At 48.7% G+C, this 15,256-nt stretch overlaps 1 protein-coding gene across 1 annotated transcript in view; it reads left to right on the forward strand.

Annotated features, from left to right (window-relative positions):
- The window catches only part of Sppl3 (signal peptide peptidase like 3), an 83,985-nt gene extending 73,327 nt beyond the window's left edge, over nucleotides 1-10,658 (forward strand). The window contains exons 6-11 of the mRNA XM_005078962.3: nucleotides 653-765; nucleotides 3,442-3,548; nucleotides 3,990-4,153; nucleotides 7,080-7,279; nucleotides 7,908-8,017; nucleotides 9,055-10,658. Coding sequence (XP_005079019.2) covers nucleotides 653-765; nucleotides 3,442-3,548; nucleotides 3,990-4,153; nucleotides 7,080-7,279; nucleotides 7,908-8,017; nucleotides 9,055-9,126 — 766 coding nt within the window. The 3' untranslated portion in view covers nucleotides 9,127-10,658. The remainder of the gene's footprint in view (nucleotides 1-652; nucleotides 766-3,441; nucleotides 3,549-3,989; nucleotides 4,154-7,079; nucleotides 7,280-7,907; nucleotides 8,018-9,054) is intronic.
- The last annotated feature ends 4,598 nt before the right edge of the window (nucleotides 10,659-15,256 follow it).

A 15,256-nucleotide genomic window follows, 5' to 3' on the forward strand; every position in this document is an offset into this window, starting at 1 on the left:
ATGGCTCCCTGGAAAGAAAGCTGGAGCGTGCTGGTGGAGATGGCGTCAAAACTAATCAGTTGTGGCGGCCGATTTTCTAGAAATTAGTGGTGACCAAGTAGGTTTTCCCATCTTACAAATATTATTTTATCATTGCTAAATGAATGGAATCTGTTCCTTCTCTCCAATTTATTTTCTCTCAAAAATAGGATTTCCTTATGTTCAGCCCTCCTAAAGACTAATGCTACATTAAATGTTTAAAAGCCCATGTTGGTAATTTAGTATAAACACACTTTGAGACCAGTGCCTTGGTTCAGTGGGTAGAAGAGCTTGTTGAGCAGGCCTGGTGGCTTGAGCTTGACCCTTAGAACCTGCAGTGCAAGGACAGACAGGCGCTGGCCTCCTCATGTACCCCTACCCTCCCACCCACACACAGTCATAGTAATAAATAAAATTACATTTTAAAAGTGAAATGCATTACCAAATAGGAGCTAAAGAATAATTTTTTTTAGGTGGCTCCAACAAGGCTTGGTTCTTTCAGTTTCCCGGATAATTTTTCACGTGTTTCCTACAGTTCTGGCCAGCCGTCATGAGTTCTGGTCATGAAGAACGATGGGAGCTTTGGTTATTGAATGCAGTACGCCCCTCAGTCCCACAAATGTGTGTTTTCCAGGATTTCCTTTGGTTGCTGTGGGCGTTTCACCGCTGCTGAGTTACTGTCATTCTCTCTGTCTGTCATGCTTGTCCTCATCTGGGTTCTCACTGGCCACTGGCTTCTTATGGATGGTGAGTAACATGGCAGGTTGTCATGGCACCCAGTATGCCTTCATAGGTCACGTGACCAGAGGTTGCTGCAGATTCGGACACAATTACGGTGTTCTGACAGTGTGCACACATGTTGTAGCATCATGTGCCTTCACCAAACTCTTAGTCCTGAGGACTTGACGCTCCCTGCCTAAAACACTTTTGCTCACGATGACGTCTATGTATGTTATGATTGAAGTGTTTTTTGCTGCAATACAAAGTCTTCTCTATCACAGAAACAGAAAGGTATAATAGATCTTTTCCTGCTGTCATTTCTCAGAATGTAAATATTGCATTAGCATAGCTTTGGGTTGAGTTGCTGTTTGAGCCAAGCATGATGGCACATGCTTTGTTTGTTTTATTCCAAGACAAGGTTTTTCTGTGTAGTCATGGCTGTCCTAGAACTCCTTCTCTAGACTAGGCAATACATGCTTTTTAATCCTAGGACTGAGGAGGCAGGAGGATCACTGTGAGTTCAAGGTCAACTGGTCTACAAAGCAAATTCTAGGTAGGAGTCAGGGCCACACAGTAAGACCCTCTCAAGAACTAATAAATAAAATTGCTGTTTTGAGTTGCTGACTTAATTTTCATTCAAAAAATTAATTGAATAAGTTCTGGCTTGGAATTAGGACAGAGTTTCCAACAATTTCTAAAATGATACTAAGCATACGTCTAGTATTTTGTATTGCATATTTATGCAAAGCAGAATTCTTGGCATTGACTGTAATCAAGCTAGAGATCAATTCTAGGAAATATTGAAGGCATCTATGTAGACAGTGTCATACAGCCAAGATTTGTTTTGTAAAAATTGTCAGGCACTGTCTGTATTAGTATGCAGACTTTTTGTCTCTAATGGTAAATTTATATGTAAGCCAGTGTTTGCTTCATATACCAGCTTTATCTGCCTACTATCTAGGGTCATATAAAATTGGCTGAGCAGAAAGAAGCTGCTAGTGAAGATGTCAACCTGCTATAGACTGAGTCCTCACAGACACAGTAGAACAGGCCTGCCCCATTCTCTCAGCTAGACCAGCAGCAACCTCGCCTGCCACGCCCCTGGCATCTGCCAGTTGGCTTTTCCAGGCTGCATCTGACTTCTTCCAGTTGGCAAAATGTTTTTCAGGTCACCAGCCATAACCTCTATCACTAGTTCTTTCTTTTGAAGACTGTTCCAAGGACATGAATTCAGTTCTCTATATACACATGGTATGGCTTACATATCCTGTAACGACAGCTCCAAAGGATCCCACCCTTCTGGTTTTGCAGGCATCTGCACACCCATATCAGACACTCACATAAACATCAAAAGTTAAAAGATTTTAAAAAGCTGTGTTCCAGCCTGCCTGGAGGTAGTGGCCACACGCCTTTAATGCTAGCGCTCAGGAGGCGTGTGGATCTCTCTAAGATAGAGTCTAGCCTGATCTCCATAGAGAGTTCCAGAATAACCAGCCTGATCTCCATAGAGAGTTCATAGAAAGACTCTGTCCCCAAAAATAAATATCTACTAAAGACAAAGTGCATTTTGGTGCTTGTGGGATAAGGGATACAGTGATCTCAAGGTGTTTCCCAGAGTATGGCTCATTTATTACACTCTGCTCTCCACTGTTAAAACAAAACATGCAGCTGGGCATTGGTGGTGCACGCCTTTAATCCCAGCACTTGGGAGGCAGAGGCAGGCAGATTTCTAGGCTAGCCTGATCTACAGAGCAAGTGCCAGGATAGGCTCCAAAGCTACACAGAGAAACCCTGTCTACAAAACCAACAAAACATGCACACTGACGAAATGGGGTGCTTGTTTACTTTTACCAAAGTGTGTATCTTACTCAGTGCTCTTCAGGGTTGGTCAGTCTCTTGACTTTACTAAATGATGCTTCACAGAAACACAGTACAAAATGGCAGAGGGTGTTCAGGCCAGGTCAGAAACGGTTGGAGTTGTGTTCTGGTCACAATTCAAAATTCATCTTATCAGTTATTCATGAAGCTCATGTGATGCACATTTGCACACTGAGAATACTGTAGGGAAAGAGTCCCTTTCTGTAATTTAATCACTGCTCTGTGAGACCAGAAAGAAAACTTGATGTGCATACAAATGCTGGATCCTTGGCAGGCACCACGTGTCGTGACACATGAGCAGTGCCAGGGCTCCCATAAGTGGTGTGGTGGTGCATAGGGAATACTCCCAGGTGTCACATTTAGGGTTTTTTGACAGTTGTGTGTTTAGAAACCCTTACTACTAATTTTTTGCTAAACATGGTTTAAGAAACTAGCTTTAAGGGACCTTGGTGTAAATTGGGTCACAGAAATTGTAGGAAGGCAGCTAGGAGGGCTATTGCCAAACACTATGTTGTTTAAGATGAAAATGCTGCAGATACTACATTGAAGGATTGGTGGAGGAAATTCAGTAGAGAGGACAGTGAATTATTGGGATGGTGTGTCTCGACAGGGTCTCACTCTGTAGACCTTAAACTCACAGACGGCCGCCTGCCTCTGCCCTCCTGAGTGCTAGGATTAAAGGTGTGTACCACAGGTGGGCTGCTGCAGTACTAACACGTCTGAAATGAGAGCTCAAGAGCCCTCTGTAGGGCTGGGTAGTCAAGAGCTTGTGGAAAGAGACTGCCATCCACACACCAACTGATTCCCATATTCCCCTACCCCCAGCTCTGGCCATGGGTCTCTGTGTTGCCATGATCGCCTTTGTCCGCCTCCCAAGCCTCAAGGTATCCTGCCTGCTTCTCTCAGGGCTCCTCATCTACGATGTCTTCTGGGTGAGTGTCTCTTCATTAGAAGCCCTGTTCCCCTTTGTGTTTAATTGAAGCAGTCACTGCTAAATACCCAAAGCCTGGCCTGCCGAGCATCTCAGGTGAGTCCTGCTACCCCAGGGCTGCTGGTGTTGGGCATATACAGGCATCTGCCGCGTTTGTTGGTGACATCTGTGATACTGTAGGTAGTGTGTGTGACTGGGGCAACAGACCACAGGCTGGTGAGAGTTCCTGAATAGCAGCCCCCATTCTACTGAAGGAGTGTCTGGGTGTGGAAAGACAGCAATCTACAGGCCAGCACACACAGGAAGAAGGTTCCCTTCCCTTCAGACAGTCAAAGCCTTGGCCAAGACCTGCAGGGTCTGAGCTTTAGGACAACAAAAGAGGGCTACTGACTAACTCAAGTGGCTCACCCCTTCTGTTACAGTCATCTCTTCATCTTGGCAGGTGTTTTTCTCAGCCTACATCTTCAACAGCAATGTCATGGTGAAAGTAGCCACACAGCCAGCTGACAATCCCCTAGATGTTCTGTCCCGGAAACTCCACCTGGGACCCAGTGTCGGGCGTGATGTTCCTCGCCTGTCTTTGCCTGGAAAATTGGTCTTCCCAAGGTAGGACTGGCCTGCAGGTCTCTGCCCTTAATAACCATAACTGCTGCCTTGTGTCTTCCTGCCATGGACATCTGTCTTTCTTCTGTAATCCCAATAACAAATGCCCACAGATCACCCAAGAGAGGATGGGGTGATCTCACGAGCAGGGGAGGTGTGTGTGGCTGCTGCTCCATCTCTGGCAGTGAGAGCCCGGGGTATCTTGTTCTCTCTCCAAGGACTAGGAAACAGAGTCCCCCACTATGCCACCACCATTGCCCCAGAAGGACCCCTTCCTCCTGCTAGGCCTTACTTCCTAATGGCTTCACAACCTTGGAAAACAGAGTCACCAGCTGGGGCCAAGTATCGAAACACCTATGGGGCGTCGTTTTTTCAAACCAGGACACGGGTTCTGTAGACTTTCTGCATGCTCACCTCTAAATCTGTTTCCATATGACCTGATGAGACTCGTGGAATTAAAGTTTGATAGACTACTGAGAAGAGGTATTTTACAACTATTGGAATATTCTGTAGGCACCAAATTTTTTTTTATCTAAATCATCTACATTTAGATCAGTGGTTCTCAACCTATGGGTCGCTACCCCTTGGGATTGAACAACCCTTTCACAAGAGGTCACATATCCTGCATATCAGATACTTACATTATGATTCATAACAGTAGCAGAATTACAATTATGAAGTAGCAATGAAAATAATTTTATGGTTGGGAGTTCACTACAGCATGAGGAACTGTATTAAAAGGTTGCAGCGTTCGGAAGGTTGAGAGCCACTGTGTTGGAGTCTCCCCGGTTTATTCCAGTCAAGAGTAGTCTCTCTAGGGTTTTGGAGAATGAGGAAGTGAACAGTGCTCTGTGTGGAGGACCAAGCTCGGCGCTTTCAATCCCACCAGCAGTGACTGCCCCAGGCAAGAAGAGGCTGCAGAACCCAGTGCTGCACTGGAATGGATGGAAGCTCTCCTCACCACAGGGCAGGACTGGCTGCTTACACTGTCTAAACTCGGCATGTCTAAAGCCAGACCACCTCATCCAGCCGTCCCCAGACTCTGTGACATGCAACTGGTCCTAGTCTTCAAGCCTTGACAGTAGCTTATTCTCAACGAGCCACCTCTAAAGGTAGCACCTAGTTCTCAGCCCTGTGAGATAGATAAGCAGAGTGAAGTATGTCTTCATTACTGTCCACACACACACACACACACACACACACACACCCCACCCCCTAACACCGCTGCATTTGTGGCCTGTGTCTCAACCGGCCACTTGGATGACCCTGGCTCCCCTCACTTCCTGGAGTTGGGACAGGGCTCCTGTTTGTCACTGCTGATAGCCTTTCTGTTGCTGTCCTGGCATCTGTCTCATGTGATTCCTGGTGCTGTCCCTTCTGTGTCACTCCTCTCCTTCACGTATCGTGAAGACATTGTTTGCGCCGTCCTCTGTCTTGACACGGCTGTTGCTTCATATTGTCACACCGTGGCCGCTGCTGCGGTTCCTGCTTTTTACAGTTGGCTAGAATTAGCAGAATTGGGATTCTGTGTTTTGTTTTGTTTTCTGAGACATTTGTAAAAATATGTTCTCATGGTAACAATCTCAGTGAAGCAGTCTTGGCAACCAGCGTGCTACTTTTGTCTCTGTCTGATGTAGAAGAGACACTATAAGGGACTTCCTAATAGATTTGCTTAAGAGACATTGTCACACACATAGTGTTGCCTGCAAAGTATCAAAAGTGAATGTTGCTAACAAGGCCTGCTAGACATAATTTAGGATATTGGGTGTAAACTTTGTTCACCAGGGCTCACCAGCTGTTAGGCCCATTCCCAAAGCAATGGAGACAACCAGGCTTAGAACCCCAATCCTATAACAGACAGACTGAGAAGCAGCACTAGATACCTGTGGAACGATAACCACTACATCCCCTGTGCTAGCAAGAAAAGCATGATTGAGTTAGGTGTGCAGGATGTCCCTGGGTGACAGCTATTCAAAAACCAACACTAATGTACTTAAAATGGCTCTAGCTCTACAGTCTCCTGTCCATTTCAATTGTTCAGTTAACCAGGAACCAAGAGAGATTTATGGAAGACAGCATATATGGAATGTACAAAGCCTAAGATGTGTATAAGTTAGTAGCATCTTTATTCTGCTGCTCCTCTTTGGACAGTAGCCGCAGTCTGCCTTGTGCTTTTTATTCTCTCAGTAAAGAGCCTTCCCCTTGCTTCCCCACGTGTGGAACGATTTCTCACTGGGGTAGCATATTTCCACAGCTGCTGATAGACCTCATTTGTAGTCCCAGGAGTGAATGTGTCACAGATGGTGACATTCCCATAGGAGGTCACCCACCACTCACTTCGTGCTCCCTGGAAGCAGATTGCCAAAGCCAGTGCTCGGAGGTTTTTGCACTTTAAAAAGCTGGTGGTGCTCGCCTTTAATCCCAGCACTCTGTGAGTTCGAAACCAGCCTGGTCTACAAGAGCTAGTTCCAGAACAGCTTCCAAAGCCACAGAAAAACCCTGTTGGGAGGGGGGGATTAGTGTCAGCCTGACAGAGTGGGGCATGTCAATAATCCCAGCATTTAGAAGGCTAAGGAAGAATGTCCCTTCGACACCAGCCTTGGTCCATAGCAAGACATTATCTCAAAAAGAAACAGGCCCAGGCATGGCGGTACACACCTTCAATCCCAGAATTTCAGGGAGAGGCAAGTTGAACTCTGAGTTCAAGGTGGCCTGGTCGATATAGTGAGTTCCAGGCCATTCGGGGCTGCAGTGAGACGCTGTCTCAAACCAAGAGAAACAAGCAAGCACAGACGCTTTCATTGGGGAGGTGGGCGGGGAGGAGGGCGGGAGACCTGGAGCCAGTGTGTAAAATGAAAGAGAGGAGGCTCCCGGCCGAAGCGTGGACGTGCTAGGGCGCGGCGGCCCTGACGTGTGGCTTGTGTTTCAGCTCCACTGGCAGTCACTTCTCTATGTTGGGCATCGGGGACATTGTGATGCCTGGACTCCTCTTATGCTTTGTCCTGCGCTATGACAACTACAAGAAACAAGCCAGTGGTGACTCCTGTGGTGCCCCGGGTCCGGCTAACATCTCTGGGCGCATGCAGAAGGTCTCCTACTTCCACTGCACCCTCATTGGGTACTTTGTAGGTAAGAAAGACCAGCGAGGAAATGCCCAGGCCCCTGCTCCTTCCCCAACACTCGTGGCTAAGCCAGCCAAGTCTGCAGCAGCTGCAGAACAGTAACTTTGTTTATAACCACAGGGCCCTTGGGGGTGTGCTCTGTGTGCTGTGTCCTGTGCCTGAGACACATGTAGGAAGAACATGGCCAGTTCTCAGTCCAACACACACAGCATGCTGAGAGGCTAGCCACGGGTAAACTGTCCTGTTTCTTTGTTGTTGGCCTCCATTGGTTCCAGTGCATACGTCACCTCCAGCCAACACACAAACCAAACCAGGAAGAAACAGTTGTTACCAGCAGAAATAGAAACAGTGCGCGCGCGCACACTTGCCTTATCCTGCTGCTAAAATAGTATAAAAGTACCTCGCCTTCACTGACCTGGCATTCACCTGAGACCCTGTCAGTTTGTAAGCCCTGAGGGGTCAGGCTAGTATTTACCCATCTAGCAAGTAAGGAGGCTGAGAGGGGAGCTCTTAGGCATGGTTGTAAGGCTTTGTCAAATACCTTAAGTCTACCAGGCCGTCCATAGAGCAGCCAGGTGACAAAGGGTCTCTCCTCTCCTGGCCACTCAGCCAGTCACCAATGTCTTCTCTCGTAGGTCTGCTCACTGCAACTGTGGCATCTCGGATCCACCGAGCCGCCCAGCCCGCCCTCCTCTACTTGGTGCCATTCACCTTATTGCCACTCCTCACCATGGCCTACTTAAAGGTGAGAGCAGACAGGCGAGGTGGTGACTTGCACCCTTGGTTCTCAGTAGACTGCTTAGAGCTGTTGACAGGAAGGGCTAACGATTATGTCACTACATTGTCACTGGTCAGTGAAAAACTGACATCACAAGAGTCATCCTGTCAGGACTTCTTACTTTGATAATAGCAACACCTTAGGGCCAAATGCCCTGGTGCTCCTGTCACCTCAGCTCTCAAAAGGCCTGACTTGGAAGAATTTTGAGTTCAGGACCAGCCTGGGCAACTTAGGAAGGCCCTTGTTTAGAAGCTGAAACCCTGGAGCTCAGAAAGGCCCTGGGGTCAGTGTCCATCCCCGGGTTCCACACCAAACTAGCGCCTCCATTGTCCCGATGGCTTTTAATCTTAAATTTATTTGGGATACATTACTTAATATTGAGGCTGGAAAGATGGCTTAGTGGTTCAGAGACCTCACTGCTCTTGGAGATGCCCAGCTTCAGTCCCGCACTTGTGTGGCGGCTCAGAACCACCTGTACATAACTCTAGTCCCAGGAGATCCCTGTGGGCACCAGACACACACATGCAGGCAGAGGACTCATACTCATAAACGTGAGCATTTATATTAGAGCCGTATGTAACTCCTGTCCCCTATAGCCCTAATTCACAGTAATTTCTGTTTTCTTTTTAAAGGGTTTTGAGTCAGGGTCTCAAAATGTAGCTCTGGTTGGTCTGGAACTGGCTATGTAGGCCAGGCTGGCCTACTCACAGGGATCCACTGCCTCTGCCTTCTGACTGGATATACCACCATGCACATTTTTGTGCGTGTACCTGTGTCAGCCCGAGACTGACAGACGTTCATGAACATGCCTGAGGTAGAACTTCCCTCAGGGACCAGGGTGGGTATGCGAAGTCTCCAGACACAAGCATCTCCATGCTGCAGAGGCCTAGTCATCTGCAGTGAGTAAGGTTGTTGCCGTGGTCACCACAGAAGCTCTCTCATGTGAGAAAGGACTGGTGCCTCTTGTTTGACCCTGAACTCATCCATGTCCCTTGTGTCTCCAGGGTGACTTACGAAGGATGTGGTCTGAGCCATTCCACTCCAAGTCCAGCAGCTCCCGGTTCCTGGAAGTATGATGGCTCACGTGGCAAGTGACCAGAATGCGACCATCGCCCTTCTCTCTCACCTCGGGTTTGTCTCCTCTAAAAGCTGGCTGGTATCAGAGGAGCTGCAGTGTGACTGGGTTTGCGGCTGACGGGGTGCAGGAAGGTGCTGGAGCCTACGTGCCCTTCTCTTCCTGCACGCTGCGGGCGAGAGCGGATCCTTCCAGAAGTGACTGCCCTCCCCAGGTTTTACAGATCTGGCCAGACTGTTTCCTCGTGGGGAGCAGCGGAGCTGACTTATTAACTGCAGACAACAAGGACCTGCTCTACGACGTCCAACACTAAGAGAATGGGGAAAAGCAGACCGGTGTTTCTTCAGTGAACCTCCAAAACTTTGGGACCAGTTTCCTGTGGGGGACTCCATTTCAGAGACCTGAGACAGAAGTTCTGTTCTCTTTTTTTTTTTTTTCTTTTTCTTCTTTTGGATTTATTAAATATTTTCTGTGGTGTGAAGTGACTTATTAAATCCACAGACATTGAATGACTGACTTCTTACAACATACACATAAGAATTTGTTGTAATGACTGTGTCCACCCGTGTTGGCCATGAGCAAGGACACGGTTTTATACATACGTACATATATATATATATATATACATATATATATACACGCACATAGATATCTATGAGAAACAGTGACTAACCCTGCTAAGATCATGCCGTGTAGCAGACAGGGCTTGCTGAGTCTGAGCATGTGGAGCAGCTTCCTGTGGCGTCCTTGCATAAGCTGCTGTCTGCCTCACGAGTCTCCTGCAGTCGGAAACTGTGGCCACGTCGAACCGATGGACCCATGAGCTCTGGGGACTCCTCCCTCTTTTGATCCGTGTAGCAAATTAGGGATAAAAGGTTTGATCTTTTTGACCCTTTTCTTTTTACAGGCTCTCCTCGCAGTTTTTAGGAATCGCCTCTTGAACCGTGCATGTATTATAGCAGCCAGGTGTCTTTGTGCTTTCTGATCATAGTGATGTACTACCTGTAAATACATTTTTCTATTTTATATTTTTTTGTATTTTTTTGACATTTCGTTTCATTGGTGCGCTGTATTTCCCATGCCCTCACTCCTTAAGAAAAAACAAAAAGGACAAAAACAACACAGTCCTGTCCTTGCTTTTGTGATTACAGTCTTGGGTACAAATGTCAGTTGCTTCTCTGAAAATGGGACTAAAGTCTACGAGCTGGGGTCAGAGCAGGCTGTGTCATCTCTCCAGGGCTGGGCACAGCAGTGACTAGCACAGTGTCTGCTCATCTTTATCTCGGTGACTCTGAGACAGCAGCGGGGTGTGGATCTGTTCTTCCTTGGGGTCACGGCCAGCATGGCCTGCCTGTGTGGTGCTGGTGCTGTCGACCCCAGGGCTGCTGTCATTCCTGCAGAGGTCACAGCCCATGCCCAGCTCGTCTGGGAGCAGGATGCCATCATGGTGTTGGCTTCCTCCGTCATCTTCAAATTCTGCTGAAGGGTTTGAGGGTTTGGGGTTTTGTCTCTAATAAATGACACCTTTTTCTAGCTTTTGTCCTGACTTCACTTTTGGGTTGGTGCCGAGTTCCTGTAATTTCCACTGTGCCAGAGACTGATGGGAAACCCTATCCCCAGAGTTGTCACCCGCAACTCTGGCTCTGTCACGGGGTAGCGGCTCCCTTTGTGTACAGAGCTCACACCTGCATGCGGCGTTGATGAAGGCCGAAGTAGGCCCCTGCGTTCAGTGCAGGGTGATGGGGGAAGAGGACTCCACTGTAAAGTGCCAGGAATTCCTGGCACTTGGTCTCCGTCTTCAGAATGTTTAAAGACTCCCCCAAAGCCTCGGCAGATGCTGTCAGAAGGAAGTGCGACTTGGGGAGACTCAGTACTCTTCCTGTGCCTGCTACACCCTTGGCCTCAAAAGCCGAAGGTTTCGATGTGTTCTTGTGTCTGTCAGGCAGGGTCTTTGCCAGTCTCAGACTTGGTTCCCAAAACAAGGCATGCTCTGCTCAGACTTCCATGGAGTAGGCCATCTTCCGAGCAAGATGTGCCACTTGGAGACAACAGTGCTGTATGGGACAGCCAGGGCAATGGGGAAACTTCCTCCACAGCAGCCCAGCACAGGCCTCCATCACGCAGGCAGGCTACTGTACCCACAAGAAAAGGGGGTGGCAGGGAAGGGAATTTGGTTTTGTTGCTAGTGTTGATAATAGAGCATTCCTTACCGCTCACCAGGTCAGTCTGTGTGAAACCCCTGCGGTTTGGGAAGTGCCAGTTTTCAGAGCCAGGAAATAAAATGGGTTTTTTAAACTACTTTTTGTTTTATCTGCAGGTCTTACGGGCGCTGTGTGTATGCCTGATGCCCATGGAAACCAGAAGGTCCCAGCTCCCCAGAAACTGGAGTCACAGATGGTTGCGAACTACCTTGTGGTGCCAGAAGGCAAATCTGAGTCCTCCCCAAGTGCCCTCTGTTTTTAAAATGTGTGTGCGGTTTTTTCCTGCATTTATATACGTGTGATACATGTGTGCCTGGTGGCCACAGAGGGCATTGGGTTCCCCTTGAACTAGGGGTGTTTGCAAGCTGCCATGTGGGTGCTGAGAATCAAACCCGGGTCCTGTGTAAGAACCACACATTTTTTTTTGTTTTACTAGACAGGGTTTCTCTGTAGTGTTTGGAGGCTGTCAGTGCTTAGCCAGGAGCCAGCAGCGTGTAGGCTCACTCTCAGGGCACGTCACTGAGCCTCACGTGCCCGTTTCTTCGGCACCTATGGCAGAGAGATTCTCTTTGGAACAGTGGTCCCTCATGTCTCAGCAGGAGAGAAAGGCAGTCATTTGAAACTTGGAGACAATGTGTACAGTCCAGCTGCTCCTGAGGAGGAGCGGAAACTCAAGACTTGCCTGGGTCTGCATTCAGTCTCCTTTCATCTGCTTCCCCGGAGACCCGTGGTCCTTCCATCCTTACAGGACGTTCAGTCATAGGTCAGTGCTTAGGTTGACAGGCACTAGGTACTCACACAAACCAAGCTGAACATCCTGGTCCCCTTACTGTGGCGGTCAAGTGGGTAGGGGTAGGGCTTGAACACTTGAGTGGCAGCCAACTCTGTGTACAAGATGTAGTCACACGGGGGCTCCGTGTGGAGCTCAATAGACGGTCCCATGGCTCGCTCGCTGCCTAGTCTCTGCCTCACTGACAATAGCCCAACATCCCAAGCCCCATGGGGGCCGAGCTAGACAGGCCAGCTAAGAGGACTCAACAGGCCAGCACAGAAGCCAGGGTTCCTGTCAGATGTAACATAAATGACTACAGAAAGAACGCAGTAGCAGCTTGCCACACCTTAACCTTTAACCACAACAGGGCTCAGAAGTCTGTCTTAGTCATTCCCCTGCCAAGAGGGTGTGGCAGCCCCCGTGCATGGCACTTAAAGCCGGTCATACCAGTGTGTGGTTGCCTTAGGGATCTGAGTCATACTAACTGTGGCAACCTACATAACATCACAGATCAAAAGAATTACAATTCTAGCATGGAAGCTTGGAATGGTGGTCCATGTCTTTTGTTGTTTTTTGACACAGGGTTTCTCTGTATATACCTGGCTGTCCTGGAACTCGCTCTGCAGACCAGGCTGGCCTTGAACTCACAGAGATCTGTCTGCCTCCGCCTCTGCCTCCTATGCACTCTGGACAGAAAGATCATGAATTTAGACCAACCTAAGCTACAGAGCAAAACTGTCAGAAAAGAAAAGCTCTGGTTTGGTTCTGCCTGGTTGGCTGCTTCCCTGTTGGGTAGACCATGTGAAACTTGGTTCTCCCGCAACAGAGGCACTGGAGGTCTCAATTCCTGAGCCTCAGCTTTTCCAAGTCCCCACGGAGAAGGGAGGGGGCTGTTGGACAGGGGTGGAGACAACACCGAGGCACAGGCTGGGGGAGTCTGCCAAGCCGTGGGCAGGGGGCTGCGCCTCGTAAGGGGTGAAAGCGGGGTGTTCACAGGACAAAGCCGCTGGCTGTGGCCAACATTCCAGGCCATGAGTGCCCACTCCTCCGCCTCACCCTGGCACCACACCCACATGGGAGATAGTGCAGCCCAGGACCACACAGCTAGATGTGGCTTGGAACCAGACCTACTGCCAGAGACCCCAAGGACAGAAGGGTGGGAGGAACGAGCCATCAGCCTGGCTAACGACTGCCACCAGGCAATGCATCAGTAACCGCTCCCCTGAGTGTCACAGAGAAACCATCACTGAATCAGTCCTCCACCCACCAGCGAAGAGAAGGGTTTAACCATCCCCACGTCAGGCCCCTCACAATCCCTTGCGCCTTCGAACACAGTGCACACGCAGAATTTAAAAAGTAAATCTCTAAACTAATATGAACTAAGAGTGGTTTACCCAGGGGTGGAGAGATGGCTCAGAGGTTAAGAGCACTGGATGCTCTTCCAGAGGTCCTGAGTTCAATTCCCAGCAACCACATGGTGGTTTACAACCATCGGTAATGAATTAATAATAAGATCCTTAAAAAAAAAAAAGTGGTTTACCCAATCGTGAGGTCGCAGCCTCATAGTCCCTAGGAAGGAGGCAGCAGGACTTATGTACCCAGTCAGCCGGGGTCCCAGCACATCTGCCAATTCGGCAGCAGGGCTCCTGTGGCAAGTGTGAAGACGGCAGCTGCTGAGACCTCTGAGATCTCAGTCCTGCCGGACAGAACCTAAACACGTAAATGAAAGGAATGTCCCAAGTGGACCGAAAAGTGTCCCAAGTCTGACATGTGCCAGGGCAGCCGAGAGAGAGACAGAGACAGAGAGCGCTGATTGTGTCCCTAAGACACTCAGCAGAGTCCAAGCAGCCTAGAACCTAGAAACTGAGTGTTGTGTTGAGGTCTTGGGTTAAACCAAGACTGAAACGCTAGTGTGTGTGTGTGTGTGTGTGTGTGTGCGCGCGCGCGCCACAACACGTGGAGATAAGATGATAAACCCATTTTTTTTTTGTTTTGTTTTTTGAGACAGGGTTTCTCTGTGGCTTTGGAAGCTGTCCTGGAACTCGCTTGGTAGTCCAGGCTGGTCTCAAACTCACAGAGATCCGCCTGCCTCTGCCTCCCGAGTGCTGGGATTAAAGGCATGCGCCACCAACACCCAGCTGATGAACCCATTTCTGTCCTCCCTTGCTGAGGCAGAGTCTTTGGACCCCTGAGCCTCAAGCTGGTGTCTCTGCCCGCCATGTCACTATAGGGGTGCTGGGGTTAGGTGTGCACTGCCATATCTGGCTGCTTTGTGGGTTGCAGGGATTAAACATGGGTCACCAAATTTGGACACCTAGTGTTTTTACTGCTGAGCCACATTTAAAGAGACCCCTCAGCAGAGTATCTGCACCCTGTTCGAATCCTTTCAGAACACACACTTGAACAGAAATTGAGATGAGTTCTTCGAGGTGTCTCAGGTGTGAGGCCATAAAGGCATGGAGATGATTTTTTTTATTAGATGCATGTATGCATGTCTCTGTAAGTCTACCACGCTGCATGTGGAGCTCAGAACGGGGCTGCCTTATTTCTGAGACAGATATTCATGTGTTGCCCAGCCTGCCCTCCTGTCTCCTCCTCCTGAGCAGCTAGGACAGCAGGCTTAGGCCCTCATACCTAGCTACATTTAAGACCTTGTTTTTTTACGCATGTCTCACTTTGCAGCCCTGACTGGCCACAAATTCACTATGTAGGTCAGTCTGGTGATGGTGGATGCCCTGTATGCTGTGAATATATGCTTCTCTTATTGGTTGATGAATAAAACTATTTTGGCCAATGGCCAGGCAGAAGTATAGGTGGGGCTACTAGACTAGGAGAATTCTGGGAAGAGGAACACAGAGAGGAACCACCAGGGAGATGTCATGCAACTACTGGGAAGATAGGACGCTCAGGCTTCTCCAGTAAGCCAACACCAGGTGGAAATACATAGATTTTTTTTTTTTTTTGGTTTTTATGAGACAGGGTTTCTCTGTATTGTTTCGGAGGCTATCGGTCCAGCCCGGCCTCGAATTCACAGAGATCCGCCTGCCTCTGCCTCCTGAGTGCTGGGATTAAAGGCGTGTGCCACCACCGCCCGGCTGGAAATACATAGATTAATAGAAATGGGTTAGTAAGAGAGAGCTAGTCATTAAGAAGCCCGA

Source organism: Mesocricetus auratus, unplaced genomic scaffold (assembly GCF_017639785.1).
Source record: "Mesocricetus auratus isolate SY011 unplaced genomic scaffold, BCM_Maur_2.0 Super-Scaffold_100025, whole genome shotgun sequence".
NCBI classification, from domain to species: domain Eukaryota; kingdom Metazoa; phylum Chordata; class Mammalia; order Rodentia; family Cricetidae; genus Mesocricetus; species Mesocricetus auratus.